At 34.4% G+C, this 17,856-nt stretch overlaps 3 protein-coding genes across 4 annotated transcripts; all 3 read left to right on the top strand.

Annotated features, from left to right (window-relative positions):
• The first annotated feature begins 781 nt into the window (after window positions 1-781).
• LOC114163840 (G-type lectin S-receptor-like serine/threonine-protein kinase SD2-5) lies at window positions 782-4,065 on the top strand. The gene has a single exon (XM_028048196.1). It carries the CDS (start codon window positions 1,466-1,468, stop codon window positions 3,911-3,913), a length of 2,448 nt encoding a protein of 815 aa, XP_027903997.1. The 5' UTR covers window positions 782-1,465; the 3' UTR covers window positions 3,914-4,065.
• A 565-nt stretch (window positions 4,066-4,630) lies between these two features.
• LOC114162470 (putative L-ascorbate peroxidase 6) lies at window positions 4,631-9,118 on the top strand. Of its 2 annotated transcripts, XM_028046378.1 has the most exons (10): window positions 4,631-4,853; window positions 4,954-5,053; window positions 5,150-5,277; window positions 6,088-6,158; window positions 6,333-6,375; window positions 6,458-6,554; window positions 6,856-6,939; window positions 7,263-7,384; window positions 7,770-7,836; window positions 8,610-9,118. In XM_028046378.1, the coding sequence occupies exons 1-10, from the start codon at window positions 4,715-4,717 to the stop codon at window positions 8,710-8,712; spliced, it is 954 nt and encodes a 317-aa protein (XP_027902179.1). In that variant the 5' UTR covers window positions 4,631-4,714; the 3' UTR covers window positions 8,713-9,118. The 2 variants fall into 2 exon arrangements, with proteins under 2 accessions (XP_027902179.1, XP_027902180.1); XM_028046379.1 differs by lacking the exon at window positions 4,631-4,853 and having other exon boundaries at window positions 4,954-5,057; window positions 5,155-5,277.
• A 1,242-nt stretch (window positions 9,119-10,360) lies between these two features.
• Window positions 10,361-17,396, top strand: LOC114164013 (protein WVD2-like 5). Its single transcript, XM_028048463.1, has 9 exons — window positions 10,361-10,616; window positions 11,483-11,759; window positions 11,845-12,090; window positions 12,254-12,294; window positions 12,418-12,495; window positions 12,645-12,741; window positions 12,813-12,884; window positions 12,973-13,083; window positions 16,415-17,396. Exons 2-9 carry the CDS (start codon window positions 11,493-11,495, stop codon window positions 16,916-16,918), a joined length of 1,416 nt encoding a protein of 471 aa, XP_027904264.1. The 5' UTR covers window positions 10,361-10,616; window positions 11,483-11,492; the 3' UTR covers window positions 16,919-17,396.
• The last annotated feature ends 460 nt before the right edge of the window (window positions 17,397-17,856 follow it).

Below are 17,856 nucleotides of genomic sequence, written 5' to 3'. Positions count from 1 at the left end.
AATGCTGATTTCATAAGAGTATAATTAGAGGAAGAAAAATAATGGAGGTTATTTTTTTTTCTACTTTAACTAAAGAGCCATTTGTAATAAACATTGATGCAAACATTTTAAGGTTAATAAATATTTAATCATATTTAAATACGATAATGTAATTATTTTTTCGGTTGGAACTGAAGTTGACAGTTAAATAAATCATCACTACAAATTTGACATAAATTATATTATAGCAAAATCAAAATCCTTACTATTTATTTGCTATCAATTGGATACATAACATTATATTGTTACTTTATTAGAAATCAAAGATTTAATTAATTTTTTATTAATTACAGACCTAAGTAAATAAATAATGAAACTATTAATCATTGTCCTCTCGACTATGAAAAAAATATTCTTTTAAGTTGTTTTCCGTGTACAAAAAGAATGATAACACAACCACCAAGGGATGAACCGATTGCAGAGTTGTTTAATTTAACCATGTCACCATTTGCATTGAAATTATATAAAAAAAAAGAAGAATTTTGTCAAAGCGGAACAGAGTTATCTTGACCAAAGAAAAAAAAGATTACAGAGTCATTAGGAATAGAAAAGAAAAACTGTTAATAAAAAGTTAGAAATAGGTTAAAAGTTATTATCTTAATATTCAGAGTTGGAAATAGGCTAAAAAGTTTCTTATATTTATTTGGTTATGAGTGATTGTTATCGAATCATGGGTGAATCCATGAATCCAAGAAAAATGAATTTAAAATGGAAGAAGACACCTTCCTTAAATGCTTTTCACGGTTCCTAAACCAGAATTAGCTGTAAAGTACAGAGACAACCAAAGTCAGATCCAAAGTCTGAAACCATTTCATCCACCAAGCTGCTATATACAAATACAAACACCTTCATTCATTCATTCATTGTTCTTCTGTTTCCAACTTCATCTTTCTATCTATTTATCTCTCTCTCTTTTCACGTGCCACAGACACTGAGACAGATAGACTCATGGTCAAACCATGAGTACTTTCTCCAGTTGTCATTGTTGACTTTTTCTTCCCCTCTCTTCCCTTCTTTCTCTGCTCCTCCATAACCACAAACCCGCCGTGCCGTATCCACCCTTCCGTTCCACACTTCCTTTTCAATCACCCTCTTGCCCAATGCTCACACTCCGTTTTCTCACGTGTTAAATCACTATTCATTGTATTAAAATTCATCTTTTATTCTTATTGTTTGGTCAATCCTGTTTTCTTCTTACCCCTTTTGCTGTGTTCATCTTTCTCTTCTCTTCTTTCTCCTTATGTTGCATGGCCTTGATAAAGCATTGAATTAAAGATAACACCGCCAGAAAGATCTTCTCTTTACTTCTTATTCTATTTTGGGTGGTTGCGCTCGTACTGCTAGCGGTTAGATTTTTTTTCTTTCTTTCAGATGAATTTTATTTCTTACCTGTTCGTTTGATTTCCATATTCGCTGTTGGGTGAACATGGGAAAACATTGGTTTTTCTTGCATATTGTGGGCACCCTTTTCCTTTTGTGCAATGTTTGTTTGGCTGCGAATCAATATACCGGAAGGATCTCCGCCGGGGGGATAAAGGGTTCTCAAATGAATTGGATTGACAGAAATGGCCAATTCCTCGTATCAAACGAGGGACAATTTTCGTTTGGCTTTGTGACCACAGCGAATGACACCACCTTGTTTCTACTCTCAATCATCCACGTGGACACTTCCAGGGTCGTTTGGACTGCTAATAGAGCAGTTCCTGTTGCTAATTCCGACAACTTTGTGTTTGATGACAAGGGCAACGCCTTGTTGCAGAAAGATGGAACCGTGGTCTGGTCCACGAACACGAGCGGCAGAGGGGTTTCTTCAATGGAATTGCGTGACACTGGGAATTTGGTTTTGCTTGGGAGTGATAATAGTACAGTGATTTGGCAGAGTTTCGGCCATCCAACAGATACTTTGCTGCCAACTCAGGAATTCACAGAGGGAATGAAACTCGTCAGTGATCCTAGCACCAACCACTTGACCCATGTTCTTGAGATCAAGTCTGGCATCGTTGTTCTCTCCGCAAGTTTTCAAACTCCGCAGCCTTATTGGACTATGCAGACGGACAGCCGCAGAATCATCAACCAGGGCGGCGATGAAGTGGCTTCAGCAAGCATTAGTGGAAACTCATGGAGGTTCTATGACAAGAGCAAATCGCTGCTGTCGCAGTTCATTTTCTCTTCAGGTCAAGACTCAAATTCGACTTGGATTGCTGTTTTGGGGAGTGATGGCTTCATCACCTTCTACACCCTCAGCAATGGAGGGTCAAATGCTGCTTCTGAAACAATTCCGGAAGATTCTTGCAGTACTCCAGAACCTTGTGATGCGTATTCCATATGCACGGGTAACAAGAGGTGTAGCTGCCCTTCTGTTATTCCTAGTTGCAAACCTGGTTTTGACTCTCCTTGTGGTGGTGACTCAGGAAAATCCATTCAGTTGGTTAAAGCTGATGATGGACTCGATTACTTTGCGCTTCAATTTCTTCAACCGTTTTCCAAAACCGATTTGGCCGGTTGCCAAACATCTTGCCGTGGAAACTGTTCTTGCCTTGCCATGTTCTTCCAGAGAAGTTCGGGGAATTGCTTCTTGTTGGACAGTGTAGGAAGCTTTGAGAAACCTGCTTCTGATCCTGGTTATGTTTCTTATATCAAGGTGTCGAGTGAAGGAGGTTCTGGGTCGGGTTCTGGGGGCGGTGGAAGTGGCAATAAGCACACCATAGTTGTTGTGATCATTGTCTTAGTAACCTTTTTTGTCATTTGTGGTCTGGTCTTTTGGGGAGTTAGATACCAAAGAAGAAAGCAAAGGGTGCCTGAGTCTCCTTCAGATGGCTCAGAAGAGGCCAATTTCTTGGAGAATTTAACCGGTATGCCAATCCGTTACAGCTACAAGGACCTTGAAACTGCCACCAATAACTTTTCTGTGAAGCTTGGGCAAGGGGGTTTCGGGTCAGTGTATAAGGGAGTTGTAGCAGATGGAACTCAAATAGCAGTGAAGAAATTGGAAAGTATTGGACAAGGAAAGAAAGAGTTCAGGGCTGAAGTTAGCATCATTGGCAGCATTCATCACCTCCATTTGGTGAGGCTTAAGGGATTCTGTGCTGATGGAACTCACAGGCTTCTTGCATACGAGTACATGCCTAATGGCTCCTTGGATAAATGGATATTCAAGAAAAACAAAGGTGAGTTTCTGTTGGATTGGGATACTAGGTTCAACATAGCTCTGGGAACGGCAAAAGGGCTTGCTTATCTGCACGAAGATTGTGACTCGAAGATTGTTCATTGTGACATAAAACCAGAAAACGTTCTTCTGGATGAACACTTCATGGCGAAGGTTTCTGATTTTGGGCTGGCGAAGCTCATGAATCGAGAACAAAGCCATGTTTTCACAACACTGAGGGGCACGAGGGGCTATCTTGCGCCGGAGTGGATAACAAACTACGCTATATCAGAGAAAAGTGATGTTTACAGCTACGGGATGGTGCTGTTGGAGATCATCGGGGGAAGGAAAAACTATGATCCTGGTGAGTCTTCAGAGAAATCCCATTTCCCAACTTTTGCGTTCAAAATGATGGAAGAAGGGAAGGTGAGGGATATATTTGACTCGGAGTTGAGAATTGACGAGAATGATGAGAGGTTTCAATGTGCTATAAAAGTTGCATTGTGGTGCATACAGGAAGACATGTCAATGAGGCCATCAATGAGTAGAGTTGTCCAAATGTTGGAGGGTCTTTGCCCTGTTCCTAACCCTCCAACCACTTCTTTCTTGGGTTCTCGCCTTTATGCCACTGTCTTCAAATCCTCCAGTGAAGGGGCCACCTCTTCTGCTCCCTCAGACTGTAACAGTGATGCTTACCTCTCTGCAGTTCGTCTTTCAGGGCCTAGATAACACTTACTTCCTCCTTCTTTTCTCTCTCTTGTGTTCTTCAGTAAATTAGTATCTAATGCAGCAGAGCCATTCACCTCTTGTACATTTTCTTCAACTTCCTCAAATTTTGTAATATGAATAGTTACTCATACAATCACCCTGCATTTCTTTTCTTTTCTTTTTTTTCAGAACAGATTTCCTTTTCGATCATCACAACCTATAATCGTAGTTTTCAATATTCATTTAAGTTTTAATCCGAAACAGTAAAACAACACTTAAAAAGAAGACAATCCAAGTACTAAACTAAACTTCATCCTGTATCCGGTCATCGAATTGTTTTCACAATAAAAAATAATTGTTCCTTTTCCGCCACAATTCAAAAAAGGTAAATATTTTTATTTCCTATTTAGAAAATTTCTTCTTCTTCTTTTTTTTTATTACGGTTTATTTTAAAAATATTCTGTTATTGTAATATGGGGAAACTTTTATAATTTAGAAAACAAATTATAATTTAAGTATTTAAAGTTTTATGCAAATTCGTCGTCCCTCTCTGTATCTATCTATATAAATAAAAAACATAAATATAAATGAGGACAATAGCATGGATAGAAGTAAATTAGATACGATAATATTAATTAATTACTTATTAATTTTAAAACGTATTGTTGAGATTTATTTTTATAAAAAGCTAAGAAAAAAGTATGTAGTACAAATTAGTATAATGTTAATTTTGATATCAAAACTATGAAAGTGTAAAAGAAATAAGTGAGGAGGGAGTGAAAGAAAGACGCGCGTTTGAGTGTGTGGCGTTGGGCAGAGATAATGAGATTAGGTGTGAATAAGCACGTTGTGCGGTGCTCAATCGGCACCGTTTCAGGCGAATCCAAAACTCATTTTCCCGCCAAATCCCAACGTTCATCTTTCTCAGCTGTCAAGTTCCGCCCCGACGATGTTTCTTCAGGTGAGTGAGACCACAACCTTGAACCAAAAACCTATCTCGGACAAGGTTGTTATTGCGTTTATACTTCACAATTTCTCAACACGGTAACTGTATATTATAGATTCAGCGGTTTCTAGTAGCAGCAGGAGAGAGGTGATATGCATAGTGACGTGGCCATGTCTTCTTCCTCTCATAGGTTGTCTCCCAGCCAACGCCTTGCAGTAAGTATGTATATAATTAACTTTGGTTGGTGCGCACGAAATTATTCGCAATCACAATATTACACTCATGTCTTGAATGCGTTGTGGTCATTGAAGAGCAGGTGCAAAGGAATATCTTCTCATTAAAGAAGAGGTGAGAAAGGTGTTGTCTAAGGGAAAGGCAGCTGGGGTGCTTCGATTGGTTTTCCACGATGCTGGAACCTTTGACGTCAATGACAATTCAGGTTTGTTACTTATGTTGTCCTGTGACTCAAAGTTGCTGTTAATTTTGTCGGTCCTTCCAGTTTTCTAGCAATACCCAATGAAATTTTACTCTCTTGTGCAATAAAGTGAGATATTTGTCTGAAACAGTTGAAAATTATCATTAGTATGAGTTTAAAAGTAGTTATTATAATGGTTTGTAATTGGAATGGATTGGATGATGGTATAAATAACCTTTACAATGTCTATGCATATATTATTTGTTTCCGGTTAAAAATGTAGCTAGTCCAACTTTTGGATGATAGTATAAATAAGCTTGCATCCACTACTACACATGCTCTCTCGATCATCCAATTTGGCATCAGGAGCATAACACTAAAGCTATGCACAATTCCAAGCTTATTTTGATGAGGGTTTTGAGCTTTCCAGCAAAAACACCAATCCACGCTAGAATGGTAACGAAACAAGGATAGTGAGGCAGTGATGACTTTTTCGGATGAGTCATGGCAAATTCTTTTGAAACAAAATTATTATGTGGCTTCTCCTCATGTAATGAGTTATCAATATGGAAGATTTAAGTTTCCATGCTATATCTCTGCGTTACCTTTTCTGTAACTCCGTTTCAATAGTAGTTCTTGCCTTTGCTCATCGATTGAATTTGTTTAGGTAAGTGTTCACAAGGCATGAGCTAAGAAATTAAAAAGGAAACTACGCGGTCTCTTATTATGTTTTCTTGGTAATGGTGTCATCATCAACAGTAACGTCAATTTCCTTATTCTTATCAATTTCAAAATGTGTGTGTGTATATTTATGCTCTTTCCATTCTGTTGCAGGTGGTATGAATGGTTCTATAGTCTATGAACTTGAAAGACCCGAAAATGCCGGCCTGAAAAAATCAGTAAAGGCATGCTCTGTTTCACTATTTTTTTGTTCCCTTCTGTCACCGCTCTTTCTATTACTATTTGAAGAATTCCACATGATAGTATGTTCTATAGTTTGAATTACTTTATCATTAAGATGAATATCTTATCTTACATTTAACTGCCAGCTAATATCTTAGTGGATGTATATTTTTTAGGTTCTGCAAAAGGCAAAGACTCAGATAGATGCCATCCAACCAGGTCCTTCTTCTATCTGATAACTGCTGCTAATAGTAAGTGATAATTTGGTGTAGACCAACACGTTTTCATTTACCTTTCTTAGTATCTTGGGCGGACATGATTGCTGTGGCTGGAGCTGAAGCAGTTGAAGTATGTGGAGGCCCACCTATCCAAGTTTCACTGGGCAGACTAGATGCACTGTAAGAGGCCAGGTTTCTAGTATCTTGTACTCTAGTTAGTTTGAACTGCGTGACAAGCAACTGGTTTTTATCAATAGGATGAAAACAAGCAGTTAAATGTTAGTTTTGTTAGATTAGGTTCTCTGAAAATAATTTTTATGCAATTATTGAATAATGTTCAATCAGTTGTTTAATGAATAATCAACCGTTTTGCAGGAAGGAAAACAAAAATCCTCAAAGGGAATTTAACTCATTGGTTTTCACATAACGAAACCTGTTTTTGTCTTCTATCAAATAATATTTGTATTCATTTTAATGATAGGGTGCCTGATCCAGAAGGGAGACTCCCCGAGGAATCTCTTAATGCTTCTGGTTTGAAGAAATGTTTCCAGAGCAAAGGCTTATCGTGAGTATAAGGAAAACTCCTAATTTACTTTGTATTTTTATGCTATAAAGTGTTGTTTATTTGTACCTATTTGCAACTATACATCATTTAAAAGCTGTCTGATTGCTCATTACATGAGAATCTTAACACTACAGAGGCAAACTGATTATTGTATCTTATAAAGTCTTATCTCTAGACCAGATTAATAAGGCATAAATATAGTGATTTTTTATTTACTAAACGTTGATCGTGTGTTTATCAGTTATTGTATAAACTTTTCAATATATTTTACCTAAATTAATTTGTTTAAGCATCCTTATCCTCTTGGAGCTTTTCTTCCATAGAACACAAGAACTCGTGGCATTGTCCGGAGCCCATACTATTGGAAGCAAAGGTTTTGGAAGCCCAAATTCTTTTGATAATTCATATTATAAGGTCCTTTTGGAAAAGCCATGGACGTCTTCAGGTAATTTAAAAGCTTATCTTCTCTAACAACCAATCATTGTTTTGTGAAGCAAACAATAAAGAAATGCAGGAGTTGAATGCATGTTACTTTGTTAGGCTTAGCCACTGGATTAAGACATAATTTCTGTCTAGTCTGCTCTGGATGTTAATGTTCCAATCAAGTTTTTCAGTTTCATGGCATCAAGTTTTTCAGTTTCATGGCATCAAGTTTGTCTTTCCATAAACTACTACAAATAACATTAATATCTGGTATTGTGAGTAAACTGGGGTCAGGCCAAATTGGCAGCTCTGCACTCATATTTCTGGAAAGACCTAACATGTCTGTTGGTTTGTTTTCATCGTTTTTTTTAATTATTATAGTTGTCCGCCTGTTCTCTTTTATGCAGGTGGTATGTCGAGTATGATTGGCCTTCCTTCAGATCATGCCCTTGTTGAGGATGATGAATGCCTAAGGTTCCGTATCTCTTGACAACCTATGCTACACTTGTATGAAATTGGCAACCAGTTTTTTTCCTTTTCTGGCTAAGCACTAAAATATCAGTTCAAAAGTGTTAAATACTTCAAGTAAGTTATCTGAAAAGATAAAACAATTAAAACGAGAAGCTTTTCTTTTACTTATTTTCCAGAATTCAAGAAAATAACAGGTAAGGCAAACAATTCACCAATTGAAAACAAACAATTGAAAACAAGTAACAACTGCATATCAATTGTTAATGGATAAGTTATGACAGTTTGATTTCTGATACTATAATTCGTATATTTTCATGCCCTTTTAAACCTGGTCCTTGCCCCTGGATAACGAGTTTACACACAATACTAAAATTGAAATCTGAAATGTGAATTTTCTAACACCTAGGTCATTTTCCCGTGCCTACATGTTCCTGTTCAAATGCTAATATTATAGTTGTTTGTTGGCCTAGGGACTCATTTCATTTCTGATTCCTTTTTGTCCATGTGAGCAAACAACGACGTACTAAAAACAATGTTGTCATATAAGTAAACTAGAGTCAGTATTGTCCATAAAATTGTCTGTTTGTCAATCAAGTGTTTTGGAGGGAAAGATTTTAACAAAACTTTTTTGCTGGACCATTTTATTATATCTTATTATTGATGACTAAAAATTCACTTACACGTTACATATCCTGGTGCACTGCATGTCTATATTTATGCTAATTATATGTTTCTTATTGTGTGCATAAGCTAAGACAACTCCATTGATTGAACAGATGGATTAAAAAATACGCCGACAGTGAGAATCTGTTCTTTGAAGATTTCAAAAATGCGTATGTCAAGCTGGTGAATTCTGGTGTGAGGTGGAAAAACATGTAATTCAGGAGTTGAATGGTCTAACTTGCACTGAAGGGGCAACGTGCATTTTTATTGACCTGCTAATGGTGGTGTTTATTCAGAGTTGCTATGAAGCATCAGCAAGCAGGGCCAATAAATTTCATGCAAAAGTTCTTTAAATTTAAAGTGTGAAGGCATGGCATATGGAACAGTTTTTTATGACCACATTTCCTCCTTTAACACAATCAGAACTTAAATATAATTAATATATATATATATATATATATATATATATATATATATATTAATGATAAAAGTTGAAAAAAAAGGTGAGAGATTATGGGTTAAATTCTTCGCAAAGAGTTGGAAGCTTTAACATTTACGTAACATGGATAATTTTATATTTTAATGTAATTTATTATAACTTTGAATACTTGGATAAATTATATATTTTCTTATTTTATGGATAATTTAAGAGAGAATAATTCCTGAGGAAATTTAAAGAATTCAATTATTTATTATATTTCATTTATTTTATAAAAGTAACATGTTATTTTTGTGTTCAGAGTTAACATGATATTTTTATCGTATTAAAACAATTTTATTGTAACATAAAACATTTTTAGGTGAAAAGTATTATTTCTCGAAACATAAACCAGAAAACAAATATTCTCAAAGACCCTAGTTGAAAATCCTCGCCCATCAACAAAAGAACGAATACTCCACTCATGGCAGGCTAAACATAACTTATAGTAAGTCACAAAATAGATCATTAATTTTATTAATAAATTAAGTTGATTAAATGTTAAATATAAAAATGAAAAAAATATTAGTCTAATTTGCTGCGATCTATAATTAAACGGCACTTGTTGATTTATCCCACATTATCTATTATTTATTTCAACCAGTCTTGTTTTTTTTATCTGATGTCAACACAAACATTTTAAATAGTCCTTTTTCCTTTATATATAAATAAATAAAAAACCATGAGAAATAAAATAAAAGATACTAAAAATTTTATCCTTATTTTTATTTAATTAAAGCCAACATTATTTTCACTCTCCTTACAAATTTTCTTCCTTCTATTTTCGTGCTATCAAAATATTTTTTTCACATGTAATACTTAAACTTTGAAAATGATGATCAAAATAAAGCAAGCAACTCTAATAGTTTTGAGTGGCATTTTAAACATTATAACTATCTCGTTTATTACAACTACAAACAAGTGTTCATAACCAATTTATTTTATTCATACCATCCAAAAAGACTTGATAAGCTTTAATTTAAGAAATAAAATATAATGTATTTTAAGGACAAACTCAATGTCTCAATTCAATTCAATATTATATTATTCTCTTAATTTTTTCAAGATAATTATAAAATAATAATAACATTTATATAATGATATCATTTATCATAAAATACATATTACAAAATATAATTTAATTTTATTACATGCCTTGAAATTAAAGTGATCGATTCAATTTGATACCGTTTTCAGGTTCCTATTAACAAATTTCATCCTGCAAAAATATATAGGAACTCAAATACTGTACAATAAAACTCCATTATTACAAGAAGATTAAATGCTGTAAGCAGTAACCAAATAACTTGATGTAACCGTAAAATTTGAGTACCGCAGAGAAAGCGACTTGACCTGACCCGGAAATTGAAATTCAGCATTTGGATTTGAAATGAAACCGTTGTCTCCTACACCACACTTCTCTTCTCACTCTCAACCTTACACTCTCTTCCTTCTCTCTTTTTCCCTATTTTCATTTTATTTTATTTTAAGAATAAAAAACAATAATAGATAAAGCATCAGCATCACCAACATCTTCTACCACAGTTTGAATCTTTCGGATCTTGTTGGTCGGACTCGGATCCCCCGTTCCCCAGATCTCTGAACCCACGATGCCATTCGGCTCTTGAAGCTGACCCCTCAGGTAATAATTTCTGGGAAAACATCAAAATCTCATTTTTATTTCTCTGTTTATGTCAAGTCCTGTGCTTTAGTTAAGATGGTAGTGTACTTCTTGATTTATATTCTGCGCCTAAATGGAGCTTTGTTAATTGTTTCTCTTTGGGGGGCACTTTTTTGGGATCAAGGTTTTGTTTTTGCGCATGGGGGTGCTGTGGAGAATGCTAATCTGGCTTGTTTTAGTATCCCCTGATTTGATTTTCTCTGTTAACTGTTCTTATTTTGTTGATGCTAGTTCATTGCTAAGTACTCTTTTTTTTTTTTTTTTTTTCATTTGGTTTCTAAGACCTAAGAGAGTGCTTTGGAAGCAAGTCAATTTAGCTCCTTTTTCATAGTTTGTCTTAATGCGCTTGGCCACCAAGTGGAGATTAGATGCATTCTATTATCTACCTAGACCTAGTACTAGTGTGTTCCACATTATTCATTAATGTCTATGCTTTTGAAATGTCTTGTTTATATTCTTTATTACTGTATTTTATATGTTATGTTGCTTTCACCCTTTTGACTAGTAAGTGACTCATGGCACCACCTGACAGGCATGCTGTTTTAACATGTCACTCTCGTCTTTCTTTCTTCAAGTGGGTAACTTGCATTCCGTTAGGATACGTAGGCTGGTGAATTTGTCTTTAGAAAATGGAAGTCAATCTCTTTTGATAGTAAAAAAAAGCCTATGAGGATTTTCTAGATACTTTTGGGAAACCATTCTGGCTTAAAGGACAAATGATGAACTTTTCATATGAACAATCTTGTTCTGTATGGTTAAAATTATTTCCTTTCACTCTTGTTAGACTATCTCTAAGTAGCTGGTCATTGGTTTTATGAAACTTGTAGCTTGGCTTGAATGATGGATCCAAGCAACCTTTTACCAGCCAATGGACTTGAAGAGGTCTACCAAAATGGTATAAATGGCAAATTATCTAACTCTGGAATGGATGGTATTGCCTCTAATGACCCTGCTGTCACTAAAATTACACAAACTGAAGCTTCAAATGGAATTTCTGAAAATTTCATCCAGTATGATAGCATTGCAACTGATTACTCATCCAAGGAAGAAATCAAGGAAGGATCAATTGACTACTTAGGTGTGAACAATGTCACCATTTCTAAGGTGAGAGGATTTTTATTCCCTTGAATTGGTCTCATTAATACTATTCAAATTTAGTATTTCATCTCATTTATTTTCTCAATGCTAGGAAGAAGAAGCAGAAATCGTAGAACAGACAGAGCAATCAAAAGCAGGAAAAGGTCCTGTCAAGAATAAGAATGCAAAGTCACCAAGCCCCAGAGGTGTTCATGGAAGTTCAATTAAAAAGAACAAAGATGGAAAAGGTGAAGAGGTAGCATCTACTGTTTCCAACGGTACTTTTTCTTCAGACTCTATCCCAAGACAGCATATTAAAAATAGATCATTGGTTGACAAGCAGGCTCGACTGTCGAAGGTAAACTAACTTTGTAGTTACCTTTGTTTATGAAAATGTTCGTATATGGTCAGGGATTCAAATGGTTATGTGCCCTTGGTTTCTTCTTTTATCATTTTGATTTTGATTAATAGAAGTTACAGTTTTGGCACTATCTGATAGTTTCTATATTTTATGCTTGCAGCATGCTGGAAAGTCTAGCGTGGCACCTTCTGAGGCATCAATGTATGTACTGCTTTTCAATTATGTTTGGTTTTTTCATCATATATTAGTTGAAGAATGATTGAGTATGAATAATCCATCTTCATTAGTTGACTAGTGGACTTTACTTTACTTCTTTTGAAACAGGGAGAAGAACAGACCACGATTATCAAAGAAAGGGGCCCCTGATAATCTTAATCTTCAAGGAGAAGCAGAATCTTCTTCGTATCCTTTTTTATTTTGTGCCTGAGCATTTTTTTTTTACGACTGCAAATGGAGAGCTGATGTGGATTTTTTTTTTTTATATATATATTATAATTTTTATGAGAGTGACAAAATGTATGATTATGCATTATCCTTGATCCCGATATAAGTCCTACTGCAGAAGATGGCAAACTTCGCAGGGTAGGGATGCTCCCAAATTATGGATTCAGTTTCAAGTGTGATGAACGAGCTGAGAGAAGAAGAGAGGTATATAATTATTACTTCTGCCATTCTTTGAATAATCTCAGTTTAAAAAAAAATGTTATCATGGTGGCCAGTTCTACACTAAGCTTGAGGAAAAGATTCATGCAAAGGAAGTGGAGGAGAGTAACCTCCAAGCGAAAACCAAGGTGATAATATTTGATATCTTAGTGGAAATGTAACTTGCAGATGCAGATGTTGCCTTTTAATCATACCAATCTTTAACTTCTTTTGTAGGAGACCCAAGAAGCTGAGATTAAGATGCTTAGAAAAAGTCTAGGATTTAAAGCAACTCCAATGCCAAGTTTCTACCAGGAGCCTCCTCCTCCTAGGGTGGAATTTAAAAAGGTAAGTTACTTTGTGTGTGTATGCATACCCGTTTGTTTGTCGATTGCATGCAAGCTGTCTGCGTAATTAATTTCTGATTTGTTTTTAATTCATATGTAATGCATATTCTGTTGTTATATACACCAGTGTGCCCTCAAATAATTAGAGCGTACAGCAATCTTCTATTCTTCTGAATTAATTTCGAAAGAGCCATATCAGCAGCTTGAAGCCCTTTTGTTACTTTTTTTCACTTCATTCCATCAATAGCTTATGCAGTGGCAAACCTGTTGTAGGTTTGACAAGTGTATCGATCGGTGCTTGTTGTACTAAAAATATAGTTTACAGAGATTGAAATTGTTGAATAATCACTCTGCTGATAAACATCACATTTGAGATATTTTAAATTAAGGATAACAACAATTAATTATAAAATTAACAAAATGAAAAAATGACTACAATTATAAAGAACAAATTCAATTACTATTACTATAAAAAACATTAGAAAATTGATTTTGTATTCTTTCTTATGTTTCTATCCTTTTTAGCTGATGCAAGAACTCTTAGTATTCTGAGTTAATTAAGAGTTATTTACTCCTGATGCATTAGATGTGAAGTTGTTCATTGAATTCTAGATCTCCAATCCCTTAAGTAATTTGAGAAATATAATAGAACGGTTAAAAGTAATAATAATCTAATCAAGCACGTCCAATTTTTCAATCGTTACAAAACTTAATTTTTTCGGTCTCTAATTGATAATTCAATTTTGGAAGTGTTAAATTCTTCATAAATAAATAGACAAATGTAACGGAAATGGAAATAAAATGCCAAGATAATCAGAATAACTTAACATAAAAAAAAATTAAAAACATATACTTCAGAATACTACATCAATTCTCTAACTAGAGTATATTTAGCCATGCATAATGTAAAAGATAAAGTCTAATATTGGTGGTACAGTTGGTTGCATAAGAGTAGCTCCACTTCCCACTATTGACCTTCTCTGACTTTTAATTGTTCCCAACCAAAAGTCTTAATTTCTCTTCCTTTTAAATCCTCCCTCAATTTTGGCCAAACTGACACCAAAATGCAAAAAAAAATGTTCTTCATGGTTGTGGTGAATTTTTTACTTTAACTCTCCCTCAGGAAAATTTTCCACCAGCATGAAATTATCTACAATCAGCCTGTGAAATTCTTCTGACCTGCCTTTTCTCATTCCATTTGATTCCAAGTTTAAAGTTTGCCCTGCAGATTCCTTCCAAACCATAATGTCTACTCCTAAAACATTTATTTACAAAAAAATATAAGAAAACCAAGAGTGTAATATAAAATAAAGACAATTTGATGACAAAATAAACAAAATAATACATGCATCTGCAAACAATTTAGACAGACATGAGGACTCAAGACCAAGAACGGCGGAAATTGATTTCAAAAACAAATAGTATATATTACTGTATAATAATGATTATACACAAACTTACATTAGCATATGAATCTCTCTTTTGAGGGTGGGTCGATATATAAATTTAGAGAGTACATAAATGAAAGTTTATTGTATTTTATTATAATTTTCGAAAAATGAGGGGTGCAATGCCCATCCTCATTCCTGCCTTGGAATGAATTTATGTCTGAGATCCAATCCAGTATAATCCATCCATCAATTTCGATTTTCTATCCTTCTGATTGTTAAATAATTTATCAAAGTTTATATTTAAGTAATTCCAATATTTGTTTTCTATAGATAATTTGACAAATTCTTTTAATGCACCTTAATAGATAAATGATCTCAAACAAGAGTAAAATAATTGTAGTTCTGAAAAGTTTTTTTTATAATTTGTGTTGTGACAATTATATTGTTTCTTCGTGTCAACCACCCAACTGATGTCTTGTGTGACTGCCATCTTGATTAATTTCATCATCATTTGTAAAATTGATCCTAGATAACTTAGAAACATATGATATAGTATCTTCTCCCATTTTCATCTTGTTTATTATCAATGCTTATTAAGCACATCCAAATCTTTGTTAATCAAGGATTCAAGGTTTAGTTTTGATGTAAACTTGCGCTTATAGGACAGTCTATAATCTCATCGCTAGGAGTTCTTAAACTAGTAGTTATCCATCATACATGTCTTGTATTGCCTAAATCTAAGTCGAGAAAAGAACACTTTCCTTTTTTAAAGCCTTCCAACACTTGACATTCTATCATATTTTTTTCTAATTCGGAAAAAGCCATATGTAAGTCTTTTCTTTGCTTCAATACCTTTTCATCAATTCCAGTTAAAGATAAAGGGCTTCTGTTATATAGACTTTCCTAATATGAAACCAAATTGATTCTCTACAATCCTTTTTTTTTCTGTTTTAATCAATGGCTTCATCACCCTTTTTCTTAGTTTCAGTGTGAATCATAACTTCTATTGCTCTATAGTGTACACAATTTGGAATATCTCTTGATCTAAAATATATGAATCAAAATTCTCCTCTTTTGCTCATGTGGCTTCTTAAATGTCAAATTTAATATTCAGTGAGCCAAATGAACCTTGTTCTTCTTCTCATCTCAAAACTTCATTGTAACTATTATGTTGATAATAAACCAATTTCTAAATAAAGAAAAGAAAACCGAATATAACATTGGTTTTAATCAAATCTAAGCTAAAATATATTTTTGCTTCTTAAGTTTATATATAAGTTTCAGTATGATCCTTTCTTTTAAAAGATTACTTTATTTCTTGATCTTTTAAATTTGGGTCAATTTGGTCATTTTAAAATAACTATCTTTTTTCTGAAGATACATTTTAAACTATTTTTTTACTGATTCAGGAGGTGAAACTTATTCAATTTGGTTATAGAACACAACTGTTACAAAGTGCATGAAAATTGAATCCCCCGAAAAAACAAGATTGTTAAGTCCAATCAGATTCTTTTTCGGTGTTCCTGAGACTCAATTTTTACTTGAATTTCGTTGTTTCTGTTTTTTGTTCACCAGCTGATACTCAATTGTATTTGTATAAACCATCTGCTTATATCAATATGTGTATGCTTGATCAGGTGCTTCTGTGCTAATTTTATTTAAACTTAAACATCATTGAAACTTATTTCTTATATAAGCAGATGGTTTTAAATCTCTCCAAAGTGACACTAAAACCCAGTTTTCTATCCTTTCACTGGTGAAACTAAGTCTTGTTTGCTTTTCTATTTGACCCTTTCTTTGAGCACACTATTTTGATCTTACTTTTTTCTGCCCTCCTCTCTGACATGTAATTGTTGATGTCATTTTATTCTTATTTTGTGTTTGCAAGTTTGGTCTTGTCTCATTTGCAAATTTAATAAGCTTTTGGACTTACTAATATAGATGCCCACTACAAGAGCTAAATCTCCCAAACTTGGTCGTAAGAAGAATTCAGCGGTTTCTGAGACAGAAGGAAACACTAGCAATAGTGTTCGACAAAGTCGATTAAGTCTGGATGAGAAAGTGTCTCAGACTAACGTCACTAAAGGAGTTACTCTTGTTCATCAAAAGAAGCCACAACGAAAGTCTCTTCCTCCTAGGCTGACTTCTGAAAAGACCAGTTCATCCAATCGGACCCCATCTAAAGCAGTGAATGATGACAAAACCTCCTTATCAAATGTAACAACTGAAGTTACCATCTTATCCATTTCAACTGGGGAAGAGAAAGTTGAAGTAGTCGCAGCCACTGAAGACAGCAATGTCTTATTGGATGAGACAAATAAAACTCTGCCTCTGATTGTAGAGCCAAGTGAAGCTAATTCACCCGCTAAGAATGGTGATTTAGCCATTGAAGAGAAACCGCAACAACTCACCTTGTCACAAGAACCCATAGTGGCAGAGCTCTGAGCAAACAAAAGGAACAGGACCAAATATTATTAACTATCAGATCAATTGATTCGAGTCGCGAATACTGAGATTATTGTGAAGGCTTGCAGAATTCCGTTGTGGTTTTTGATGTCATTTTGTCCAAGCAGCATTGTTTCTTGTGTTTGCTCCTAAAGCTTGCTGGTTTTGTCCTTGTGATTTTCTGCTCCTCCTCTTGCAGCAATGTATGTAACCATTTCTCAGGTTGTTGTTCTAGCTGATGTTATTTCAACATGTAACATTTGTCTGTTTAGTTAATATGTTGGCGAAAATTTTGAGATAGTTTGCCATCATCGGTGGCTCAGTCACATTTTGAAACAAGCTGTGTCGTGCTTCATGAGCCATATGATTGTGCTACAGCTTTGCTCTGTGTTCTGCATCGACTTTCACCTCTGGATTCTACCTTGTAACCGCTTATGCTCAAGCAACTCAAGCAAATAAATACTTCTACTTAGTTACATTCTGATTCCCCCCTTGTTTTTTCTGTTGTTTTGATCAGTTTTCAATCTATTCTCTAAAATTGTTTTATTGAAACGTTCATTTTCTCAAGAACTAATTAGAGACCAAGCCTTCTTGATGTAGCTAACAACCATTAGAATCTATTCATCAAAACCTCATCTTTAAAACTAGTCATAACTTTTTTTTCATCTTATCTAAAGTTCTGGTTCTGGATGCAGACCTTTTCCTTTAGGTACTTTCTCTCAGCCGTTGAACTTGTACATAATACGAATATTTTGTCGAAATTGTAGTTTTAGTATAGTTAGTTGGTTTTATTATTACTAATACTAGATTCATAACACAATCATCTTTCATCTTATATCTTAGTCACAAACCAGAAGCAAAATACATAAATAAATAAATAAAAGGGAAGTTATCGTTCTCGTTTCAATCAAATTTGAGGTATAAAATGAATCATTATT

Source organism: Vigna unguiculata, chromosome 9, assembly GCF_004118075.2.
Source record: "Vigna unguiculata cultivar IT97K-499-35 chromosome 9, ASM411807v1, whole genome shotgun sequence".
NCBI classification, from domain to species: domain Eukaryota; kingdom Viridiplantae; phylum Streptophyta; class Magnoliopsida; order Fabales; family Fabaceae; genus Vigna; species Vigna unguiculata.
This window is presented reverse-complemented; position numbering and strand designations above follow the sequence as displayed.

Bases quoted from the DNA above. Each gene is read 5' to 3' on its own strand.
- LOC114164013 (XM_028048463.1), top strand. From the start codon at position 11,493: ATGATGGATCCAAGCAACCTTTTACCAGCCAATGGACTTGAAGAGGTC. The intron at 12,091-12,253 runs GTAAACTAACTT...TTATGCTTGCAG, and splicing joins AGCAGGCTCGACTGTCGAAG to CATGCTGGAAAGTCTAGCGT. The intron at 12,885-12,972 runs GTGATAATATTT...CTTCTTTTGTAG, and splicing joins ACCTCCAAGCGAAAACCAAG to GAGACCCAAGAAGCTGAGAT.
- LOC114163840 (XM_028048196.1), top strand. From the start codon at position 1,466: ATGGGAAAACATTGGTTTTTCTTGCATATTGTGGGCACCCTTTTCCTT.
- LOC114162470 (XM_028046378.1), top strand. From the start codon at position 4,715: ATGAGATTAGGTGTGAATAAGCACGTTGTGCGGTGCTCAATCGGCACC. The intron at 5,278-6,087 runs GTTTGTTACTTA...ATTCTGTTGCAG, and splicing joins TGACGTCAATGACAATTCAG to GTGGTATGAATGGTTCTATA. The intron at 6,555-6,855 runs GTAAGAGGCCAG...TTTTAATGATAG, and splicing joins CTGGGCAGACTAGATGCACT to GGTGCCTGATCCAGAAGGGA.